This window comes from Coregonus lavaretus, assembly GCF_964263955.1.
Source record: "Coregonus lavaretus genome assembly, contig: HAP1_SCAFFOLD_514, whole genome shotgun sequence".
Lineage (NCBI taxonomy): Eukaryota > Metazoa > Chordata > Actinopteri > Salmoniformes > Salmonidae > Coregonus > Coregonus lavaretus.
In genome coordinates, this window is record NW_028156187.1 from 2,501 (window position 1) to 28,162 (window position 25,662).

Below are 25,662 nucleotides of genomic sequence, written 5' to 3' on the forward strand. Positions count from 1 at the left end.
AAACTCAGTTCCTCTTTGCTTGACATCATGGGAAAATCAAAAGAAATCAGCCAAGACCTCAGAAAAAAAATTGTAGACCTCCACAAGTCTGGTTCATCCTTGGGAGCAATTTCCAAACGCCTGAAGGTACCACGTTCATCTGTACAAACAATAGTACGCAAGTATAAACACCATGGGACCACGCAGCCGTCATACCGCTCAGGAAGGAGACGCGTAGTGTCTCCTAGAGATGAACGTACTTTGGTGCGAAAAGTGCAAATCAATCCCAGAACAACAGCAAAGGACCTTGTGAAGATGCTGGAGGAAACAGGTACAAAAGTATCTATATCCACAGTAAAACGAGTCCTATATCGACATAACCTGAAAGGCCGCTCAGCAAGGAAGAAGCCACTGCTCCAAAACCGCCATAAAAAAGCCAGACTACGGTTTGCAACTGCACATGGGGACAAAGATCGTACTTTTTGGAGAAATGTCCTCTGGTCTGATGAAACAAAAATAGAACTGTTTGGCCATAACGACCATCGTTACGTTTGGAGGAAAAAGGGATGCTTGCAAGCCGAAGAACACCATCCCAACCGTGAAGCACGGGGGTGGCAGCATCATGCTGTGGGGGTGCTTTGCTGCAGGAGGGACTGGTCAACTTCACAAATTAGATGGCATCATGTAAGTCGCTCTGGATAAAAGCGTCTGCTAAATGACGTAAATGTAAACGTAAATGGGTCTTCCAAATGGACAATGACCCCAAGCATACTTCTAAAGTTGTGGCAAAATGGCTTAAGGACAACAAATTCAAGGTATTGGAGTGGCCATCACAAAGCCCTGACCTCAATCCTATAGAAAATGTGTGGGCAGAACTGAAAAAGCGTGTGCGAGCAAGGAGGCCTACAAACCTGACTCAGTTACACCAGCTCTGTCAGGAGGAATGGGCCAAAATTCACCCAACTTATTGTGGGAAGCTTGTGGAAGGCTACCCGAAACGTTTGACCCAAGTTAAACAATTTAAAGGCAATGCTACCAAATACTCATTGAGTGTATGTAAACTTCTGACCCACTGGGAATGTGATGAAAGAAATAAAAGCTGAAATAAATAATTATCTCTAATATTATTCTGACATTTCACATTCTTAAAATAAAGTGGTGATCCTAACTGACCTTAAACAGGGAATTTTTACTAGGATTAAATGTCAGGAGTTGTGAAAAACTGAGTTTAAATGTATTTGGCTAAGGTGTATGTAAACTTCCGACTCCAACTGTATAATCTATGGTGTGTGTGTGTCCAGTGTGTGTGTCCAGTGTGTGTACCTTCTTGCTGACTCCGTCCTGTATAACAGTGGTTCTGAACAGTGTGTGTGTCCAGTGTGTGTACCTTCTTGCTGACTCCGTCCTGTATAACAGTGGTTCTGAACAGTGTGTGTGTCCAGTGGTTCTGAACAGTGTGTGTCCAGTGTGTGTACCTTCTTGCTGACTCCGTCCTGTATAACAGTGGTTCTGAACAGTTTGAGCATTCCCTCTTTAGACAGAGATCTGATGAGACGCAGGATAGACTTCTTACAACACTTAGTGTTGACACCATCTAACTTCTCCTCATCCTGGACCAACCTCTGGAGTCTGGAGGGAGAGAGGGAGGGAGGGAGAGAGAGGGAGGGGGGGGCGAGAGAGAGAGGGAGGCAGAGAGAGGGGGGGGGACAGAGAGAGGGGGGGGACAGAGAGAGGGGGGGGACAGAGAGAGGGGGGGGGCAGAGAGAGGGGGGGGACAGAGAGAGAGGGGGGACAGAGAGAGAGGGGGGACAGAGAGAGAGGGGGGGACAGAGAGAGAGGGGGGGACAGAGAGAGAGGGGGACAGAGAGAGGGGGGGCAGAGAGAGGGGGGGACAGAGAGAGAGAGAGGGGCGAGAGGGAGGGACAGAGAGAGGGGGGCGAGAGGGAGGGACAGAGAGAGGGGGGCGAGAGAGAGGGACAGAGAGAGAGAGAGGGGCGAGAGGGAGGGACAGAGAGAGGGGGGCGAGAGGGAGGGACAGAGAGAGGGGGGCGAGAGAGAGGGACAGAGAGAGAGAGAGAGGAGGGCGAGAGAGAGGAGGGCGAGAGAGAGGGGGGAGAGAGAGGGGGGGGAGAGAGAGAGGGGGGAGAGAGAGAGGGGGGAGAGAGAGAGGGGGGAGAGAGAGGGGGGGAGGAAGAGGGAGAGGGGGGAGAGAGAGGGGGGAGAGAGGGGGGGAGAGAGAGGGGGGGAGAGGGAGAGAGGGGGGAAGAGGGAGGAAGAGGGGGGCGAGAGAGGGACAGAGAGAGAGAGGAGGGCGAGAGATAGGGGGGAGAGAGGGGGGGGGGAAGAGGGAGGAAGAGGGAGAGCGAGGAGGGAGAGAAGGACAATAGAATCAGATTGAGAATTCTTTTAAACTACAAATCCCAGTGATAGTGTAGCAGGAAGTGAGACAGGAAGTGATGTAACTGACGTGAAGAGGCCCTCGATGATCTTGAGGCTCCGGACAGCTTCCACAATCATGTTCTTCCTTTTCAGCAGGCGGTACGTCTGGCGGGTACACTCCTGACCAAACAGAGACCAGGGGGGAGAGAGAGAGAGAGATTCAGACATGGAATTCATGTACTAGATCTGCAGAGATCTTATATAATCATTTTTGTTTGAGACACACAGCCACACCTTTTGACTGGGGATCTCCTCGATGACCGTGACGCTGTCCTCTGGTTGGCTGTTGCCTACTAACATACTCTCCGTCTGGTCCAATGAAACGTCAGGACTGAATTTTGACTCCTGACCCTCACCAGTGCTGAGCCGAGATTCCAGCTCTAGCTCTTGATTGGCTCCACCTTTGGTAGGGGGTGTGGTCTCACCTGAGGCAAGTGAACCAAGGTAAAGCAGGGGCATATTCAGGGTCTTGAAACGCTCAACGTTGCAGATAGAAATAGAATGAATAGAGCTGACACGATTCCCTTTTCTACCTGACAGCCAATCATATCTGTGCTACAACAAACATTTCAGTCTGAATGTTCTGAACAGGTTCAGTGCATTCAGAAAGTATTCAGACCCCTTCACTTTCTCCACATTCTGTTACGTTAAAGCCTTATTCTAAAATGGATTAAATAAATACAAATCCTCAATCTAAACACAACACCCCATAATGACAAAGCGAAAACAGGTTTTTATTTACATATACATTCAGACATTTGCTATGAGACTCGAAAATTGAGCTCAGGTGCATCCTGTTTCCATTGATCATCCTTGAAAGGTTTCTACAAGTTGATTAGTGTCCACCTGTGGTAAATTCAATTGATTGGACATGATTTGGAAAGGCAAAGACCTTTCTATATAAGGTCCTACAGTTGACAGTGCAAGTCTGAGCAAAAACCAAGCCATGACGTCTAAGGAATAGTCCGTAGAGCTCAGAGACAGGATTGTGTCGTGGCACAGATCTGGGGAAGGGTACCAAAACATGTCTGCAGCATTGAAGGTCCCCAAGAAGGTCTCCATCATTCTTAAATGCAACAAATTTGGAACCACCAAGACTCTTTCTAGAGCTGGCCGCCCGGCCAAACTGAGCAATCGGGGGAGAAGGGCCTTGGTCAGGCAGGTGACCAAGAACCCGATGGTCAGAGCTCCAGAGTTCCTCTGTGGAGATGGGAGAACCTTCCAGAAGGACAACCATCTCTGCAGCACTCCACCAATCAGGCCTTTATGGTAGAGTGGCCAGACGGAAGCCACTCTTCAGTAAAAGGCACATGACAGCCCGCTTGGAGTTTACCAAAAGGCACCTAAAGGACTATCAGACCATGAGAAACAAGATTCTCTGGCCTGATGAAACCAAGATTGAACTCTTTGGCCTGAATGCCAAGCATCACCTCTGGAGGAAACCTGGCACCCTCCCTACGGTGAAGCATGGTGGTGGCAGCATCATGATGTGGGGATGTCTTTCAGCGGCAGGGACTGGGAGACTAGTCAGGATCGAGGGAAAGATGAACGGAGCAAAGTACAGAGAGATCATTGATGAAAACCTGCTCCAGAGCGCTCAGGACCCAGACTGGGGCAAAGGTTCACCTTCCAACAGGACAACGACCCTAAGCACATAGCCAAGACAACGCAGGAGTGGCTTCGGTACAAGTCTCTGAATGTCCTTGAGTGGCCCAGCCAGAGCCCGGACTTGAACCCGATCAAACATCTCTGGAGAGAACTGAAAATAGCTGTGCAGCGACGCTCCCCATCTAACCTGACAGAGCTTGAGAGGATCTGCAGAGAAGAATGGGAGAAACTCCCCAAATACAGATGTGCCAAGCTTGTAGCGTCATACCCAAGAAGACTCGAGGCTGTAATCGCTGCCAAAGGTGCTTCAACAAAGTACTGAGTAAAGGGTCTGAATACGTATGTAAATGTGATATTTAATTTTTTTAAATCTAAAAACCTGTTTTGGATTTGTCATTATGGGGTATTGTGTGTAGATTGATGAAAAAACAAACAATTTAATCCATTTTAGAATAAGGCTGTAACGTAACAAAATGTGGAAAAAGTGAAGGGGTCTGAATACTTTCCGAATGCACTGTAAATGGAGGGTAAATCTTAAGTGCGCATTAGTTAAGAGTGTACCCTTACAGGATGCCAGGGAATTGGGTGTTAGGGTGTAGGTTGCATATTTAGTATGCATACTCACTGTTGACGGGTGTAGAGTGAGTAGGTACCAGGAAGTAGAGTTAGGTCAGTATTTAGGGTGTAGGGTACTCACTGCTGACGGGTGTAGAGTGAGTAGGTACCAGGAAGTAGAGTTAGGTCAGTATTTAAGGTGTAGGGTACTCACTGTTGACGGGTGAAGAGTGAGTAGGTACCAGGAAGTTGAGTTTCTCGCCCACTTTTTCCTTCTTCTTTTTCTTCTTTGCTCCCTTCTTCCCTTTCTTCTTGACTTCCCAGTCTCCCTCTTCCTCACCCCTCTCTCCATCCTTCGCTTCCTCAGTGTTTCCCAGAGGTTCCAGAAGCCATGGTGTTTTTGGGGTGGTCTGTGCTGGGGTTTTGGGGCCCCCTACAGTGCGAAGCTTGTCTGATCGGTTCTGCTCTTTGACTAGATGTTGAAGCAGGTCACACTGGTCTACATGCAGATGGCTGACGTACTTGGTGGTCCTCTGACGACCCTCGTCTTCCATGAAACCCTGAGTGACGGACGGACACAAGGATAACACACACACACACACACAACACACACACAAGGATAACACACACACACAAGGATAACACACACACAAGGATAACACACAACACACACACGGACAACACACACACACACACTTGTCTATTTCATAAAGAAATATGGGAAAACGTCATTTCCAAGGCAAACAGACACCGCTCAATAAGCTTTGCCATGACAACAAGAGAAAAGTGATAAACCAATGGTGACGTCACAGTAGATGACATAGTCCTGTATATATTTATTTGACGTGTATAAACGCTCTTTACCCTGATCATGTCCGTCCTCTCCAGCACACGGCAGATCATGCGAGACTCCAGCTTGCCGATGCACATCCTCGCACGCATTGCACTCTGGGAGATGCCCTTGGTCCCACTGGACACGACTAGATCAGCCAATCACAAGGCAGAGAGTAAGACATTCGACCAATCAGAAATGGAACCGTTTCCTGCCTAAAAATGGAAAAAGAGATCCATTTCTACACCAATATTTTGGCCAATAAGAACAGAGCAAACCAGAACGTACAGATCCCATAGGCCTGTGAGAGGAGGTCTCTCTCCATGACCCGCCCCTCTGTGGGGACGGACTTCCTGTTTGCTCCTCCCCCATCTTCATCGTCGTTATCATCATCATCATCCTCAGCCTCGACTACCTCCTTCCTAACGTAGGGTTTGATGAGCTTCAGACAGCGAGCCACCACCTTGGTCCCTAGAGGAGAGGAGACGACAGGAGAGGAGACAGGGGGTTAGGGAACAGGGCTTCAGACAGCGAGCCACCACCTTGGTCCCTGGAGGAGAGGAGGAGAGGAGACGACAGGAGAGGAGACAGGGGGTTAGGGAACAGGGCTTCAGACAGCGAGCCACCACCTTGGTCCCTAGAGGAGAGGAGACGACAGGAGAGGAGACAGGGGGTTAGGGAACAGGGCTTCAGACAGCGAGCCACCACCTTGGTCCCTAGAGGAGAGGAGGAGAGGAGACGACAGGAGAGGAGACAGGGGGTTAGGGAACAGGGCTTCAGACAGCGAGCCACCACCTTGGTCCCTAGAGGAGAGGAGACGACAGGAGAGGAGACAGGGGGTTAGGGAACAGGGCTTCAGACAGCGAGCCACCACCTTGGTCCCTAGAGGAGAGGAGGAGAGGAGACGACAGGAGAGGAGACAGGGGGTTAGGGAACAGGGCTTCAGACAGCGAGCCACCACCTTGGTCCCTAGAGGAGAGGAGACGACAGGAGAGGAGACAGGGGGTTAGGGAACAGGGCTTCAGACAGCGAGCCACCACCTTGGTCCCTGGAGGAGAGGAGGAGAGGAGACGACAGGAGAGGAGACAGGGGGTTAGGGAACAGGGCTTCAGACAGCGAGCCACCACCTTGGTCCCTAGAGGAGAGGAGACGACAGGAGAGGAGACAGGGGGTTAGGGAACAGGGCTTCAGACAGCGAGCCACCACCTTGGTCCCTAGAGGAGAGGAGGAGAGGAGACGACAGGAGAGGAGACAGGGGGTTAGGGAACAGGGCTTCAGACAGCGAGCCACCACCTTGGTCCCTAGAGGAGAGGAGGAGAGGAGACGACAGGAGAGGAGACAGGGGGTTAGGGAACAGGGCTTCAGACAGCGAGCCACCACCTTGGTCCCTAGAGGAGAGGAGACGACAGGAGAGGAGACAGGGGGTTAGGGAACAGGGCTTCAGACAGCGAGCCACCACCTTGGTCCCTGGAGGAGAGGAGGAGAGGAGACGACAGGAGAGGAGACAGGGGGTTAGGGAACAGGGCTTCAGACAGCGAGCCACCACCTTGGTCCCTAGAGGAGAGGAGGAGAGGAGACGACAGGAGAGGAGACAGGGGGTTAGGGAACAGGGCTTCAGACAGCGAGCCACCACCTTGGTCCCTAGAGGAGAGGAGACGACAGGAGAGGAGACAGGGGGTTAGGGAACAGGGCTTCAGACAGCGAGCCACCACCTTGGTCCCTAGAGGAGAGGAGGAGAGGAGACGACAGGAGAGGAGACAGGGGGTTAGGGAACAGGGCTTCAGACAGCGAGCCACCACCTTGGTCCCTAGAGGAGAGGAAGAGAGGAGACGACAGGAGAGGAGACAGGGGGTTAGGGAACAGGGCTTCAGACAGCGAGCCACCACCTTGGTCCCTAGAGGAGAGGAGGAGAGGAGACGACAGGAGAGGAGACAGGGGGTTAGGGAACACGGCGGACTCAACTATCAATAGAGGAAAGGAGACGGGTAGGGAGAAAGGAAACAGGGTTTCAGACAGAACAGACAAGGAGACGGGTAGGGAGTAAGGAAACAAGGTTTCAGACAGAACAGACAAGGAGACAGGTAGGGAGAAAGGAAACAGGGTTTCAGACAGAACAGACAAGGAGACGGGTAGGGAGAAAGGAAACAGGGTTTCAGACAGAACAGACAAGGAGACCGGTAGGGAGAAAGGAAACAGGGTTTCAGACAGAACAGACAAGGAGACGGGTAGGGAGTAAGGAAACAGGGTTTCAGACAGAACAGACAAGGAGACAGGTAGGGAATAAGTTATATATTTTTTACTTAACACTTATTTTTTCTTAAAACGTCATTGTTGGTTAAGGGCTTGTAATTAACCATTTCACTGTAAGGTCTACACCTGTTGTATTCGGCGCATGTGGCAAACTAAATTTGATTTGAAGTGCAGAGATGACATGTATTTTTCCCCCCTCATCAATCTACACACCAGACCTCAAAATGACAAAGCAAAAACAGGTTTTTAGAAATTTGTGCAAATGTATAAAAAAAATTAAAAAAATATCACATTTACATAAGTATTCAGACCCTTAACTCAATACTTTGTTGAAGCACCTTTGGCAGCGATTACAGCCTCGAGTCTTCTTGGGTATGACACTACAAGCTTGGCACACCTGTATTTGGGGAGTTCCTCCCATTCTTCTCTGCAGATCCTCTCAAGCTCTGTCAGGTTAGATGGGGAGCGTCACTGCACAGCTATTTTCAGGTCTCTCCAGAGATGTTTGATCGGGTTCAAGTCCGGGCTCTGGCTGGGCCACTCAAGGACATTCAGAGACTTGTCCCGAAGTCACTCCTGCGTTGTCTTGGCTGAGTGCTTAGGGACGTTGTCCTGTTGGAAGGTGAACCTTCGCCCCAGCCTGAGGTCCTGAGCACTCTGGAGCAGGTTTTCATCAAGGATCTCTCTGTACTTTGCTCCGTTCATCTTTCCCTCGATCCGGACTAGTCTCCCAGTCCCCGCCGCTGAAAGACATCCGCACAGCATGATGCTGCCACCCCCATGCTTCACCGTAGGGAGGGTGCCAGGTTTCCTCCAGACGTGACGCTTGGCATTCAGGCCAAAGAGTTCAATCTTGGTTTCATCAGGCCAGAGAATGTTGTTTCTCATGGTCTGACAGTCTTTAGGTGCCTTTTGGTAAACTCCAAGCCGGCTGTCATGTGCCTTTTACTGAGGAGTGGCTTCCGTCTGGCCACTCTACCATAAAGGCCTGATTGGTGGAGTGCTGCAGAGATGGTTGTCCTTCTGGAAGGTTCTCCCATCTCCAGAGTAAATGAGTGACCATCAGGTTCTTGGTCACCTCCCTGACCAAGGCCCTTCTTCCCCGATTGCTCAGTTTGGCCGGGCGGACAGCTCTAGGAAGAGTCTTGGTGGTTCCAAACTTCTTCCATTTAAGAATGATGGAGGACACTGTGTTCTTGGGGACCTTCAATTCTGCAGATATTTTTTGGTACCCTTCCCAATTTCTGTGCCACGACACAATCCTGTCTCGGAGCTCTACGGACAATTCCTTCGACCTCATGGCTTGGTTTTTGCTCTGATATGCACTGTCAACTGTGGGACCTTATATAGACAGGTGTGTGCCTTTCCAAATAATGTCCAATCAATTTAATGTACATTTACATTACATTTTACATTTTAGTCATTTAGCAGACGCTCTTATCCAGAGCGACTTACAGTTAGTGAGTGCATATTAATTTTTTTAAATTTTTTTTTTTAATTATTATTATTTATTTTTTTCTTTATACTGGCCCCCCGTGGGAAATGAACCCACAACCCTGGCGTTGCAAACGCCATGCTCTACCAACTGAGCTACATCCCTGCCGGCCATTCCCTCCCCTACCCTGGACGACGCTGGGCCAATTGTGCGCCGCCCCATGGGTCTCCCGGTCACGGCCGGCTACGACAGAGCCTGGATTCGAACCAGGATCTCTAGTGGCACAGCTAGCACCGCGATGCAGTGCCTTAGACCACTGCGCCACTCGGGAGTACCACAGGTGAACTCCAATCAAGTTGTAGAAACATCAAGGATGATCAATGGAAACAGGATGCACCTGAGCACAATTTCGAGTCTCATAGCAAAGGGTCTGAATACTTATGTAAATAAGGTATTTCTGATTTTTATTCTTAAAAATTTGAAAACATTTCTAAAAACCTGTTTTCGCTTTGTCATTATGGGGTATTGTGTGTAGATTGATGAGGGAGAAAAAAGTATTTAATCCATTTTAGAATCAGGCTGTAACGTAACAAAATGTGGAAAAAGTCAAGGGGTGTGAATATGAGGTTGTAAGGTAGTGTGTAGAATACATACCTTTCCTGGTATTGAAGGGGCCAACTGTAGGGTTGAGCTGTTCAACTGGTTTAATGACCACTTGGACCAGTTTGGCTGCTTGCATGTACTGACACACACGCTTAAAGGTCCTCTCATTGACACACTGCAGAGAGAACACACACACACACTACACGTACTGACACACACGCTTTAACCTGCATGTAACATGTACTGATACACACGCATACGTCCGCTCAATGATGCACTGCAGAGAGAACACACACACTGGAACACACACACACACGCTGGAACACACACACACGCTGGAACAAACACACACACGCTGGAACACACACACACACGCTGGAACACACACACACGCTGGAACACACACACACACGCTGGAACACACACACACACGCTGGAACACACACACACACGCTGGAACACACACACACACACGCTGGAACACACACACACACACGCTGGAACACACACACACACGCTGGAACACACACACACACGCTGGAACACACACACACACGCTGGAACACACACACACATGCTGGAACACACACACACACGCTGGAACACACACACACACGCTGGAACACACACACACGCTGGAACACACACACACGCTGGAACACACACACACGCTGGAACACACACACGCTGGAACACACACACGCTGGAACACACACACGCTGGAACACACACACACTGGAACACACACACACACTGGAACACACACACACTGGAACACACACACACGCTGGAACACACACACGCTGGAACACACACACACTGGAACACACACACACTGGAACACACACACACTGGAACACACACACACTGGAACACACACACGCTGATCTCACCAGTTGGTCTCGTAGTGTGATTACGGAGGCCATGTGGTTGGACGTCTCTGACAGGAGGTTAGAGGTCGTCTCCATCAGGATATCATACTTACTACGCCTAGAGAGAGAGAGAGAGAGAGAGAGAGAGAGAGAGAGAGAGAGAGAGAGAGAGAGAGAGAGAGAGAGAGAGAATGAGAGAGAAAATGAGAGAAAATGAGAGAAAATGAGAGAGAGAAAATGAGAAAATGAGAGAGAGAGAGAGACAGAGAGACAGAGAGAGAGAGAGAGAGAGAGAGACAGAGAGAGAGAGAGACAGAGACAGAGTATGGCAAATGCACCGCCCTTGACCGCAAAGCGCTACAAAGGGTGGTGCGGAGAGCCCAGTACATCACTGGGGCCGAGCTCCCTGCCATCCAGGACCTCTATACCAGGCGGTGTCAGAGGAAGACCCGAAAAACTGCCAAAGACTCCAGCCACCCTAGTCATAGACTGTTCACTCTGCTATCGTCCGGAAGACGGTACCGGAGCATCGGCTCTTGGACCGACAGGCTCCGAGACAGCTTCTACCCCGAAGCCATAAGACTTCTAAATAGCCAGACTGCTAAATAGTAAATTAATGGTACCTGAACTATATGCACTGACTCTATCTTGCATTGACCCTATGCACACTCACAATACTATATATATATACACACACACACACACACACTACATTGACACTCCCACACAAAACAATATCCCACACACATACATCATATGCTGCTGCTACTCTGTTCTTTAATTTACTCGTATTATTATTTATCGGGAAGACTCCTTTACCCTGCCTTCATGTACATATTAACCTTGTACCTCTGCACATTGATCTGGTACTGGTACTCCCTGTATATAGCTGCACAGTGATCTGGTACTGGTACTCCCTGTATATAGCAGCACATTGATCTGGTTCTGGTACTCCCTGTATATAGCTCCACATTGATCTGGTACTGGTACTCCCTGTATATAGCAGCACATTGATCTGGTACTGGTACTCCCTGTATATAGCTCCACATTGATCTGGTACTGGTACTCCCTGTATATAGCTCCATATTGATCTGGTACTTGCTGTATATAGCTCCATATTGATCTGGTACTGGTACTCCCTGTATATAGCTCCACATTGATCTGGTACTGGTACTTCCTGTATATAGCTCCACATTGATCTGGTACTGGCACTCCCTGTATATAGCAGCACATTGATCTGGTACTTCCTGTATATAGCTCCATATTGATCTGGTACTGGTACTCCCTGTATATAGCTCCATATTGATCTGGTACTGGTACTCCCTGTATATAGCAGCACATTGATCTGGTACTTCCTGTATATAGCTCCATATTGATCTGGTACTGGTACTCCCTGTATATAGCTCCACATTGATCTGGTACTGGTACTTCCTGTATATAGCTCCACATTGATCTGGTACTGGCACTCCCTGTATATAGCAGCACATTGATCTGGTACTTCCTGTATATAGCTCCATATTGATCTGGTACTGGTACTCCCTGTATATAGCAGCACATTGATCTGGTACTTCCTGTATATAGCAGCACATTGATCTGGTACTGGTACTTCCTGTATATAGCAGCACGTTGATCTGGTACTGGTACTTCCTGTATATAGCTCCACATTGATCTGGTACTTCCTGTATATAGCAGCACATTGATCTGGTACTGGTACTCCCTGTATATAGCTCCACATTGATCTGGTACTGGTACTCCCTGTATATAGCGCCATTTTGATCTGGTACTGGTACTCCCTGTATATAGCTCCACATTGATCTGGTACTGGTACTCCCTGTATATAGCTCCACATTGATCTGGTACTGGTACTCCCTGTATATAGCTCCACATTGATCTGGTACTGGTACTCCCTGTATATAGCTCCACATTGATCTGGTACTGGTACTCCCTGTATATAGCTCCACATTGATCTGGTACTGGTACTCCCTGTATATAGCTCCACATTGATCTGGTACTCCCTGTATATAGCAGCACATTGATCTGGTACTGGTACTCCCTGTATATAGCACCATATTGATCTGGTACTGGTACTTCCTGTATATAGCTCAACATTGATCTGGTACTGGTACTTCCTGTATATAGCGCCATTCTTTTATTTTGTACTATTATATTTAAACTCTGCATCGTTGGGTAAGGTTCGTAAGTGGTGAGTGGGTGTTCTGACTGGTCTATGTGGAAGCGTTTGGTGAGTGAGTGATTGTACTGACCGGTCTATGTGGAAGCGTTTGGTGAGTGAATGAGGGTTCTGACCGGTCTATGTGGAAGCGTTTGGTGAGTGAGTGATTGTACTGACCGGTCTATGTGGAAGCGTTTGGTGAGTGAGTGAGGGTTCTGACCGGTCTATGTGGAAGCATTTGGTGAGTGAGTGAGTGTACTGACCGGTCTATGTGGAAGCGTTTGGTGAGTGAGTGAGGGTTCTGACCGGTCTATGTGGAAGCGTTTGGTGAGTGAGTGAGGGTTCTGACCGGTCTATGTGGAAGCGTTTGGTGAGTGAGTGAGTGAGGGTTCTGACCGGTCTATGTGGAAGCGTTTGGTGAGTGAGTGAGTGAGGGTTCTGACCGGTCTATGTGGAAGCGTTTGGTGAGTGAGTGAGTGAGGGTTCTGACCGGTCTATGTGGAAGCGTTTGGTGAGTGAGTGATTGTACTGACCGGTCTATGTGGAAGCGTTTGGTGAGTGAGTGATTGTACTGACCGATCTATGTGGAGCATTTGGTGAGTGAGTGAGTGAGGGTTCTGACCGGTCTATGTGGAAGCGTTTGGTGAGTGAGTGAGGGTTCTGACCGGTCTATGTGGAAGCGTTTGGTGAGTGAGTGAGGGTTCTGACCGGTCTATGTGGAAGCGTTTGGTGAGTGAGTGAGTGAGGGTTCTGACCGGTCTATGTGGAAGCGTTTGGTGAGTGAGTGAGTATACTGACCGGTCTATGTGGAAGCGTTTGGTGAGTGAGTGATTGTACTGACCGGTCTATGTGGAAGCGTTTGGTGAGTGAGTGAGGGTTCTGACCGGTCTATGTGGAAGCGTTTGGTGAGTGAGGGTTCTGACCGGTCTATGTGGAAGCGTTTGGTGAGTGAGTGAGGGTTCTGACCGGTCTATGTGGAAGCGTTTGGTGAGTGAGTGAGGGTTCTGACCGGTCTATGTGGAAGCGTTTGGTGAGTGAGTGAGTGTTCTGACCGGTCTATGTGGAAGCGTTTGGTGAGTGAGTGAGGGTTCTGACCGGTCTATGTGGAAGCGTTTGGTGAGTGAGTGAGGGTTCTGACCGGTCTATGTGGAAGTGTTTGGTGAGTGAGTGATTGTACTGACCGATCTATGTGGAGCGTTTGGTGAGTGAGGGTTCTGACCGGTCTATGTGGAAGCGTTTGGTGAGTGAGTGAGGGTTCTGACCGGTCTATGTGGAAGCGTTTGGTGAGTGAGTGATTGTACTGACCGGTCTATGTGGAAGCGTTTGGTGAGTGAGTGAGGGTTCTGACCGGTCTATGTGGAAGCGTTTGGTGAGTGAGTGAGTGTTCTGACCGGTCTATGTGGAAGCGTTTGGTGAGTGAGTGAGGGTTCTGACCGGTCTATGTGGAAGCGTTTGGTGAGTGAGTGAGTGAGGGTTCTGACCGGTCTATGTGGAAGCGTTTGGTGAGTGAGTGAGTGTTCTGACCGGTCTATGTGGAAGCGTTTGGTGAGTGAGTGAGGGTTCTGACCGGTCTATGTGGAAGCGTTTGGTGAGTGAGTGAGTGAGGGTTCTGACCGGTCTATGTGGAAGCGTTTGGTGAGTGAGTGAGTGTTCTGACCGGTCTATGTGGAAGCGTTTGGTGAGTGAGTGAGTGAGTGAGGGTTCTGACCGGTCTATGTGGAAGCGTTTGGTGAGTGAGTGAGGGTTCTGACCGGTCTATGTGGAAGCGTTTGGTGAGTGAGTGAGGGTTCTGACCGGTCTATGTGGAAGCGTTTGGTGAGTGAGTGAGGGTTCTGACCGGTCTATGTGGAAGCGTTTGAGCAGCAGTAGTATGGAGTGTTGCTGTGCTCCGCTGGCCAGTCTGATGACATGAGACTGCATGGTGATCAGATCATTCTGCTTCAGAGACTTCCTCATGTAGTGCATCCTCCTCGGGTCCGTCCTGCACCAATCACAACACAGCTTATTACATAGTGGACTGAGTCCTGACCAATCAGAGCAGACTATAGTGGTATATAGTACTAAAGAGTTTCCTGTCTAGCCACCTACTTGAATGAGCAGGAGTGCAGGTCTCTCTGTAACTCTCCCTGCCAGCGGGCCCTCCCCAGCCTCTCCAGGATACAGTAGGAGTGGTCAGTCAGCTTCACGTCCGGGTCGCCTCCGTCACCTATCAACACCCTGAACCTTACCCTCTGGGAGGCCACCATTACCAGCTTCCTACCCCACCTGGAGGAGAGGAGAGAGGTTATCATGGGAGGCCACCATTACCAGCTTCCTACCCCACCTGGAGGAGAGGAGGAGAGGTTATCATGGGAGGCCACCATTACCAGCTTCCTACCCCACCTGGAGGAGAGGAGAGAGGTTATCATGGGAGGCCACCATTACCAGCTTCCTACCCCACCTGGAGGAGAGGAGGAGAGGTTATCATGGGAGGCCACCATTACCAGCTTCCTACCCCACCTGGAGGAGAGGAGAGAGGTTATCATGGGAGGCCACCATTACCAGCTTCCTACCCCACCTGGAGGAGAGGAGGAGAGGTTATCATGGGAGGCCACCATTACCAGCTTCCTACCCCACCTGGAGGAGAGGAGGAGAGGTTATCATGGGAGGCCACCATTACCAGCTTCCTACCCCACCTGGAGGAGAGGAGAGAGGTTATCATGGGAGGCCACCATTACCAGCTTCCTACCCCACCTGGAGGAGAGGAGGAGAGGTTATCATGGGAGGCCACCATTACCAGCTTCCTACCCCACCTGGAGGAGAGGAGAGAGGTTATCATGGGAGGCCACCATTACCAGCTTCCTACCCCACCTGGAGGAGAGGAGAGAGGTTATCATGGGAGGCCACCATTACCAGCTTCCTACCCCACCTGGAGGAGAGGAGGAGAGGTTATCATGGGAGGCCACCATTACCAGCTTCCTACCCCACCTGGAGGAGAGGAGGAGAGGTTATCATGGGAGGCCACCATTACCAGCTTCCTACCCCACCTGGAGGAGAGGAGGAGAGGTTATCATGGGAGGCCACCATTACCAGCTTCCTACCCCACCTGGAGGAGAGGAGAGAGGTTATCATGGGTTAGGGGTTGTTTTAGGACCATCCTTAGTTAGGATCTACCTGACCAGTTCATGACAAGTTGTGGATTGATTCTACCTGGAGGAGAGGAGAGAGGAGGAGAGGTTTCCATTTGGTGCTTTGACTGTCTGTAGTCGGCCAGCTAATGTAACGTTACCAGCCCCTCCCATATCACTCCCCATCTCTCCCCCTTGATGTTAGCATCTCTACAGGGTCTCAATAGGTAAGTAGTGGAGTAGAGGACTGAAGGGTCTGGATAGGTAAGCAGTAGAGGACTGAAGGGTCTGGATAGGTAAGCAGTGGAGTAGAGGACTGAAGGGTCTGGATAGGTAAGCAGTAGAGTAGAGGACTGAAGGGTCTGGATAGGTAAGCAGTAGAGTAGAGGACTGAAGGGTCTGGATAGGTAAGCAGTAGAGGACTGAAGGGTCTGGATATGTAAGCAGTAGAGTAGAGGACTGAAGGGTCTGGATAGGTAAGCAGTAGAGGACTGAAGGGTCTGGATAGGTAAGCAGTGGAGTAGAGGACTGAAGGGTCTGGATAGGTAAGCAGTGGAGTAGAGGACTGAAGGGTCTGGATAGGTAAGCAGTAGAGTAGAGGACTGAAGGGTCTGGATAGGTAAGCAGTAGAGTAGAGGACTGAAGGGTCTGGATAGGTAAGCAGTAGAGTAGAGGACTGAAGGGTCTGGATAGGTAAGCAGTAGAGTAGAGGACTGAAGGGTCTGGATAGGTAAGCAGTAGAGTAGAGGACTGAAGGGTCTGGATAGGTAAGCAGTAGAGTAGAGGACTGAAGGGTCTGGATAGGTAAGCAGTAGAGTAGAGGACTGAAGGGTCTGGATAGGTAAGCAGTAGAGTAGAGGACTGAAGGGTCTGGATAGGTAAGCAGTAGAGTAGAGGACTGAAGGGTCTGGATAGGTAAGCAGTAGAGTAGAGGACTGAAGGGTCTGGATAGGTAAGCAGTAGAGTAGAGGACTGAAGGGTCTGGATAGGTAAGCAGTAGAGTAGAGGACTGAAGGGTCTGGATAGGTAAGCAGTAGAGTAGAGGACTGAAGGGTCTGGATAGGTAAGCAGTAGAGGACTGAAGGGTCTGGATAGGTAAGCAGTGGAGTAGAGGAGCTTCCCCCATATTGTAGAGCTGGGTGTTATGGACAAAAATCCATACTGCGATAAATTACCTAAATTGATGCGACTATAAATAGAATTACAAGTTTAGAACATTCATGTGCACCACAGTTTAGAACATTCATGTGCACCACAGTTTAGAACATTCATGTGCACCACAGTTTAGAACATTCATGTGCACCAGTTTTTTTGTATTTCTTATCCTTTAAACTACTACTACTAGTTTGATGATCAATTGTCCCATTAACAATCACCCACATTAGCAAACTTATTTCATTTCAAACTTGAAATTTCTCTAGTATTGGCTACTTATCGTAAAGAACGATCTCAGCCAAATGCCTGCAATAAGTGTTGGGTGATTGTCGGTGTCGATAACTTTTAGTTTATCATCCCAGCTCTACCATATTGCTTCCACCTTACAGATCTGCAAACATTGAAGTGGGCTTGGGCGATATAGCGTTTATATAGTACACCGGGCATTTCGAAACACCGACGGTATGATTTCTGCCATCTTCAAATACAAACATTCTATTACTAATGAGCTCGAGGACAACAGAGGATTTAAATCTGATTCTATCACCTACACAGCTATCCTCCAATCACAACGATTATCCAAATATTGGCTTTTATTTTAATTTTAATGAAATTCCATACATTTTGAAGGATACAAATTCAACTGTGTTACAAAAATCGAACTCACGTCTAAATTCTCAAACTAAATAAATACTGCAATTCCAACCACAAAATGTATTTCCCTTGACTTTAAGCCTCAAAATACAGCTTGCCCAGCGAACAGCTAAATGGTCGTTTTTGACTTTGTTATAATTCAATTCGAGGCTCCACGTGTTGTCATGGAAAATATGAATGTCATTTCCAACAACCAATGAGCAACTCCGCCATAAATCCAGCTGCATATTGAACGTTGAGGTTGCCAGAAGCCAGTCTCTTTGGCAATGACAAGGAGTGGAACGTTAGCTAAAGAGACTGGTACCCAGACTAGAGGCATTCAATCCCCCCCTGTTGCCTGGTACCCAGACTAGAGGCATTCAATCCCCTCCTGTTGCCTGGTACCCAGACTAGAGGCATTCAACCCCTCCTGTTGCCTGGTACCCAGACTAGAGGCATTCAATCCCCTCCTGTTGCCTGGTGCCCAGACTAGAGGCATTCAATCCCCCCTGTTGACTGGTACCCAGACTAGAGGCATTCAATCCCCCCTGTTGCCTGGTACCCAGACTAGAGGCATTCAATCCCCTCCTGTTGCCTGGTACCCAGACTAGAGGCATTCAATCCCCCCCTGTTGCCTGGTACCCAGACTAGAGGCATTCAATCCCCCCCTGTTGCCTGGTACCCAGACTAGAGGCATTCAATCCCCTCCTGTTGCCTGGTACCCAGACTAGAGGCATTCAATCCCCCCTGTTGCCTGGTACCCAGACTAGAGGCATTCAATCCCCCCCTGTTGCCTGGTACCCAGACTAGAGGCATTCAATCCCCTCCTGTTGCCTGGTACCCAGACTAGAGGCATTCAATCCCCCCTGTTGCCTGGTACCCAGACTAGAGGCATTCAATCCCCCCCTGTTGCCTGGTACCCAGACTAGAGGCATTCAATCCCCTCCTGTTGCCTGGTGCCCAGACTAGAGGCATTCAATCCCCCCCTGTTGCCTGGTACTCAGACTAGAGGCATTCAATCCCCTCCTGTTGCCTGGTACCCAGACTAGAGGCATTCAATCCCCTCCTGGATCAAGATCCCAGTTGCCTAAATTGTTTTGTGTGTCAAATAGCACCCTTTGTGTGCACTTCCAGTAATACCGTATACCCCAGTATGGTACAGAAACGGTCTGAAACTCTGGATACTGCCCCAAACCTACACTGAAGGGTTAAGGCCAAGGAGAGGTGGAGGAATTGGGACCAGCTGGATATGAATGTCTTAGAGATATCTTAAATCTTCAGACAGTTTATCCCCCCCCCCTCCACACAGATTAATCTTCAGCCAGTTTCTCCCCACCTTTTGAAGGCGTCCTCTAACGTTAGACATGGCGTCAGGTCGGTGGTGCGGATGATTGGGGTGACGTTTTTCCTCTCCTTGAAGAAGACGCACGAGCCCTGGATTCCACTCTTATCATCCAATAAGATCTGGACAGGGTAGGAGTCCCCTCTGACGTCCCAACAGGCTACTTCCTGAATCCCTGTGTCTGGATCGATGTCTGCAAACCTGAAGAACAGACAGATGGCATGGAGAGGGATAGTGGCTTTGGTAACTTGGCATGCAGCTAACTGAACATTTGGCACGGAGCATGGCTAGATATTTAGCCACCGCGGTTAGCTAACTAGTTAGTAGTGTCAGCTTTGGTGTCAGGACTTCTGAATGGTTTTACTAGCTAGTTAGATAGTTTGTTTATAATTCAGAGAGTATCAACCAATGCAATAACGCTACAAATGTACGATATAGGGAAACAATTTAGCAGGATTGATGTTGCATTCAAGACAACTGGGAAGTCGGGGAAAAACGAGTTCAGAGTGGGAAAAATCGTGACTGCATGATGCCAGATTTTCCAAATTCTAATTCCGAGTTGAATGACTGTTCAAAACAAATTTTCCCAGTTGGAGCTAGTTTTTTCCCCAAGTTCTCAGTTGTCTTGAACGCATTGTAATCGGAGTTCGGATATTTCCTTGTTCCGAGTCATCTCGAACGCATCATATGATGGCATTGCTAGACGAACCTCGATCACACCGACAGTGTCAATACATGTTGGTACACCTGAAGTACATTCATTTCCAATGGAACGCTGCGTTTGCCTTGCAGAGGCAGTGCGTTCTGTTTGGTGCATATGTTGAATTTATCGAACACATGCGTCAAACTGTATGCGTAGACGGCTTGACAGAAATGGTAGCAGAAGGTGAATGTTTAACTTTTGTTGCACACATATCCAGATGATGCTGCGTCCCATTTTTCGCAAAGACACTGTAGGTGTTGATCGAGGCGTAAGACAACTCCAACCTACCTGTCGACGAGCACGACATCCGCTCTCTCTTGCGGCAGCTCGTAGAAGTCGACTTCGTGGTTATATACCAAGGATTTCCAAATGAACTCTTTAGTATACGAGTCTAGATTCAGTGGGAAAGCAGGGTTCCTCTTCTCCAACCGAATCCACAGAGAGGTGATAGTAACCCCGTCCAGTCCCTCCAACGCCACTTCGTCCAGTAGTACGTCTAGCGGGTCCATGGCTAGCGCGCTAGCTCCGCTACGAATTCGTTACTCAAAGTTGTCAATAATGACCTACTACTGTACAGCTCGATATGCATTCAGAGTATCTGCATACTATTTCCTTAGCATAGTATCCTGTTCAATTAAAACCCGCAAAATTAAACGTTAAATCAAGCACATCTCACTCAGAAATGCATGTTTTCTTCGGCAGCTGAAGTTTCAACTGTGTGTTCCCTTCCTGGCGTTACACATGTCAACTTTTACCTTGTGTTGTACGTCATTCGCGTCACTCAAACGGTTGTTTCGTGAAGGACATTTCCCAATGTTCCACAGGGTGGCGTACTACTCACATTTACCTGTAAACATAAACGGAAACTGTATAATCGTCATCACAACATTTAATTGAGATCATCACTGAAATCATCACATTTTATTGCAACCGACTCCTGATATTAAAGGGCTGAGCTAGAATATGTGGTGGAATATCTTGGGACTGTCCTAAAACGGTGCACTAAACTGGAGGGTGTAAATAGTCAGCATGATTGCCTGCATACATTAGGGGCCAGTTTCCCAGACACAGATTAAGTCTTGGACATAAAAGCATGTTCAAGGGAATAGGGCCGTAGATGTAGGTTTTGTAAAAATAAACAATTAGCCAAGATTGGTACCTTCTGCAGACTCAATGTATAGATTGGTACCTTATTAAGCAGACTCCATGTATAGATTGGCACCTTTAGCGGACTCCATGTATAGATTGGCACCTTTAGGAGACTCCATGTATAGATTGGTACCTTTAGCGGACTCCATGTATAGATTGGTACCTTTAGGAGACTCCATGTATAGACTGGCACCTTTAGGAGACTCCATGTATAGATTGGTACCTTCTGCAGACTCCATGTATAGATTGGTACCTTTAGGAGACTCCATGTATAGATTGGTACCTTTAGGAGACTCCATGTATAGATTGGTACATTTAGGAGACTCCATGTATAGATTGGTACCTTTAGGAGACTCCATGTATAGATTGGTACCTTTAGGAGACTCCATGTATAGATTGGTACCTTTAGCGGACTCCATGTATAGATTGGTACCTTTAGGAGACTCCATGTATAGATTGGTACCTTTAGGAGACTCCATGTATAGATTGGTACCTTTAGCAGACTCCATGTATAGATTGGTACCTTTAGGAGACTCCATGTATAGATTGGTACCTTTAGGAGACTCCATGTATAGATTGGTACCTTTAGGAGACTCCATGTATAGATTGGTAGAACTGACTACACAGAAGCAGTCATCAACATTTAGGTTTTCTAGAGCATCAATGGATCTTTATCATATAGATCCTGATGGCTCATCAACATAATGTCTCTCATCAACATAGTGATGGCCCTCGTCAACATATTGATGGCCCTCATCTGGCTCTCATCATCAACATAGTGATGGCTCTCATCTGGCGCTCATCAACATAACGGTGTCTCTCATCAACATAACCGTGGCGCTCATCAACATAACGGTGTCTCTCATCAACATAACGGTGTCTCTCATCAACATAACGGTGTCGCTGATCAACATAACGGTGTCTCTCATCAACACAACGGTGTCTCTCATCAACACAACGGTGTCTCATCAACACAACGGTGTCTCATCAACACAACGGTGTCTCATCAACACAACGGTGTCTCATCAACACAACGGTGTCTCATCAACACAACGGTGTCTCATCAACACAACGGTGTCTCATCAACACAACGGTGTCTCATCAACACAACGGTGTCTCAACACAACGGTGTCTCAACACAACGGTGTCTCAACACAACGGTGTCTCAACACAACGGTGTCTCAACACAACGGTGTCTCAACACAACGGTGTCTCAACACAACGGTGTCTCAACACAACGGTGTCTCAACACAACGGTGTCTCAACACAACGGTGTCTCAACACAACGGTGTCTCAACACAACGGTGTCTCAACACAACGGTGTCTCATCAACACAACGGTGTCTCCTCAACATAACGGTGTCTCCTCAACATAACGGTGTCTCCTCAACATAACGGTGTCTCATCAACATAACGGTGTCTCTACTACTCCATCAACAAGGACAGGGGTCGTATTTATTCAATGTATTTATTAACGAAGTACCTTTTTAAAAAGAAATGTACAAGTGAATCCAGCGCTCTGCAGTCTCTGTGTAGTCTGTAGTCAATAAACCTCAGAGACTGGCTGTCTGTCAACGGGTGAGGACTGAAACATAGGAAATATGGCAATGTACATATTTACATAGTGAAGAGTAGGCTTGTCCAGACCGACACGGCGTAATGTTGGTTGAAAATAATAAACAAAATGATGTAATGTTGGTTGAAAATAACAAACAAAACGACAGTAATTTAAAAACAGCACCACCTACAGGCTAATACATGTACTGACAGGTTCTATGACAATCGGTGATCTAAAGTTACGCTGGTATTAAAAAGGCACTGTTTTCACACCACCACGACTGCGGTGTCTGGGCCTGTATTCAGAAAGCTTCTCATTGTAGATTGGCTGGATCTAGGATCCCCGTCCATGTAATGTTATTCATTACGATCTAAAAAAAGAAGAAGGTTAAAACTGATCCTAGATCAGCCCACATACTCTGTAGTGACCCTGTAAGGACTTAGTTCAATTAAATGACAATAATAATGACCGTTATAAAAAAGGACCCTTACAGCTTTCCCATTCATTTATGAGAATTACAAGGAAATGTCTCAAATGGCACCCTATTCCCTATACAGTGCACTGCTTTCAACCAGAGGCCAGTAGTGTGCTATATAGGGAATAGTGTACCATTAGGGACATCCCCCAATACTTCCAATAACATAGCATTAAATACCATTCAAGGGGGGCAATGTAGTTTACTACAAATAAAACAAACTAAAATCATGTATAATCGTAAAAGACATTCAATATAAAATAAGAACATGCTTGGAGATTATTGGACAGATATTATTGTATAAACACATTTATTTTCATCTAAAATGTTATAGTTCAGAGGGGGGAGATATAGTGGGCCACCATCTTGGATTTATAGTGGGCCGCCATCTTGGATTTATAGTGGGCCACCATCTTGGATTTATAGTGGGCCACCATCTTGGATTTATAGTGGGGGCCACCATCTTGGATTTATAGTGGGGGCCACCATCTTGGATTTATAGTGGGCCACCATCTTGGATTTGGGGATGAAGTATTCCTATTGTGTATTTTACCCTCTTTGACCAGATCGGAGTACAAGTCACCTGTAGGCACTGTTTCCCCAGAAGGTGATTTAAAACCCAATACATTTAACTCCACATTATAGACTGGACTATTGGGGGCAATAGGGATAACCATGTTAATTTCTGCCATACAGACAGATACACAATAAAACAAGATATTTCACGACGGGGCTAACTGTACGGACAGAGACACAGACAGTGTACGGACACAGACAGGTTATGATGTTCTTTGGCTGTTTACATAGATCAACGCACCGTAGATCAGTTCATTGTAGAAATACAACGTACTACATAGAACATACAGTCCAGGAACCTTGACAGGGCTTGGGAGTAAAAACGGATGCTAAGACAGTTCCACCATTTTCCTCTCCTGAGAGTGTGTGTGTGTGGGTGTGTGTGGGTGGGGGGGAGGGGGGGTTTGCATCCCAAATGGCACCATATACACCATCTAGTGCACTACTTCATACCACAGCCCTATGAACACTGGCCAAAAGTAGTGCACTAGATAGGGAACAGGGTGTCATTTGAGACACAATCTGGATTAGGGCAAGCTGCTCCTAGATCTGTGCTGTGCTATGGGGCAGCTTTTGATCTGAAACAGATACAGGCCCGGCCCTGGGACTGAGGAGAAGTTAGGGAGAGTTGCAGTACATTCACGATCGACAAGACAGTTTTCTGAATTCCAAACCAATCCAGAGCCCCTACTCCCAACCTAGGGTGTAAGGGTTAGGGTTCAACCTAGGGTGTAAGGGTTAGGGTTCAACCTAGGGTGTAGGGGATAGGGTTAAACCTAGGGTGTAGGGGATAGGGTTCAACCTAGGGTGTAGGGGATAGGGATCAACCTAGGGTGTAGGGGATAGGGTTCAACCTAGGGTGTAGGGGATAGGGATCAACCTAGGGTGTAGGGGATAGGGTTCAACCTAGGGTGTAGGGGATAGGGTTCAACCTAGGGTGTAGGGGATAGGGTTCAACCTAGGGTGTAGGGGATAGGGTTCAACCTAGGGTGTAGGGGATAGGGATCAACCTAGGGTGTAGGGGATAGGGTTCAACCTAGGGTGTAGGGATCAACCTAGGGTGTAGGGGATAGGGATCAACCTAGGGTGTAGGGGATAGGGTTCAACCTAGGGTGTATGGGGATAGGGTTCAACCTAGGGTGTAAGGGGATCGGTTTGGACAGAAGTCAGAGGATGTGTCCCAAATGGCATGCTGCGGCACTGGGTGCCCTTTGGGACACAGCCAGGAGGCAGTTGAATGGGATAACAGACACGACGCGGCTCCTGGAGAAGAAGCATGGAGTGACTGAAAACAAAAATGGCGGCCCTGACAGGACTCAGCCAGCTAGCTTTAAAATATAAAACCTTTACATATGTAAAACACAAGGGATTGAGTCCCAAACCACACCCTAACCCCCACGTAGTGCACTAAATGAAATAGTGCACTACCTGGGGAATAGGGTGTAATTTTGGGACACGACCGAGCTTTGATCGTTTAGAAACACACAGGTCACATCCCAAACGGCACCCTATTTCCTAGAGCGCACTGCTACCCTATGGGCTCTGATCAAAAGCAGTGCACTATAGAGGGAACAGGATTCCATTTGGGATGCCGCCCTAGTCTGTACATGTGTTAAAACCTACTAGTCCCTGTACATTACACCCACCCAGAAATATACTAATAAATGTCTACAGGTAAAAAGACTGTTGTTCCTTTTGTCCGTAGGCATAGCGTTTTATCAAAAATATACAGCTTTAGTAAAGGAGATTTATAGAACATGTTTGTTTGTTTGTTTGGGTGAACAGAATGCTTTGACATCGCTAGGTGACATCATCAGAGGACGGAGCATGAAGGTTCTTTATGATGTCATTATGATGTCCACATGTCGAGGAGATGAAGGCTCTGCTCCATTATGAAAAGCTCACCTCATTGCTGCACCCTATTCCCTATATTAGGGCACTACTTTTGACCAGGGCCCAAAGGGCTTCATTGGAATATAAAAGCTTGTAAAAACACCAGCTTTCAGCTCCAAGTGATTGGAATTTTGGATATCAGATTTCCAGAAGTTTGAAATGATTACGTTTTAGTCAAATATTATATCTGTTTGTGCTTCTTGTGGTCAATTTGCAGTCCACAAATTATTTGTAGTTATATACTCGGGCCACCTGACCATTCGCTCAAGAATAAAAATCAGCCCGTGGCCCGAATCTAGTTGATGATCACTGGGGTATAGGGTGCT

The 25,662-nt window shown here is 48.0% G+C and overlaps 1 protein-coding gene across 1 annotated transcript in view; it reads right to left on the reverse strand.

The window, feature by feature from the left end:
• LOC311126681 (general transcription factor 3C polypeptide 1-like) overlaps nucleotides 1-20,432 on the reverse strand; it is a gene marked incomplete at its 3' end in the record, with an annotated part of 22,134 nt that extends 1,702 nt beyond the window's left edge. The window contains exons 1-12 of the mRNA XM_084200673.1: nucleotides 19,975-20,432; nucleotides 18,978-19,184; nucleotides 14,835-15,011; nucleotides 14,584-14,727; nucleotides 10,595-10,691; nucleotides 9,753-9,876; nucleotides 5,702-5,884; nucleotides 5,446-5,561; nucleotides 4,796-5,141; nucleotides 2,653-2,843; nucleotides 2,447-2,538; nucleotides 1,455-1,608 (exon numbers count right to left, since the gene is read on the reverse strand). Of these exons, the coding sequence (XP_084056799.1) occupies nucleotides 1,455-1,608; nucleotides 2,447-2,538; nucleotides 2,653-2,843; nucleotides 4,796-5,141; nucleotides 5,446-5,561; nucleotides 5,702-5,884; nucleotides 9,753-9,876; nucleotides 10,595-10,691; nucleotides 14,584-14,727; nucleotides 14,835-15,011; nucleotides 18,978-19,184; nucleotides 19,975-20,195 (2,052 nt within the window). The 5' untranslated portion in view covers nucleotides 20,196-20,432. The remainder of the gene's footprint in view (nucleotides 1-1,454; nucleotides 1,609-2,446; nucleotides 2,539-2,652; nucleotides 2,844-4,795; nucleotides 5,142-5,445; nucleotides 5,562-5,701; nucleotides 5,885-9,752; nucleotides 9,877-10,594; nucleotides 10,692-14,583; nucleotides 14,728-14,834; nucleotides 15,012-18,977; nucleotides 19,185-19,974) is intronic.
• Nucleotides 20,433-25,662: the final 5,230 nt, after the last annotated feature.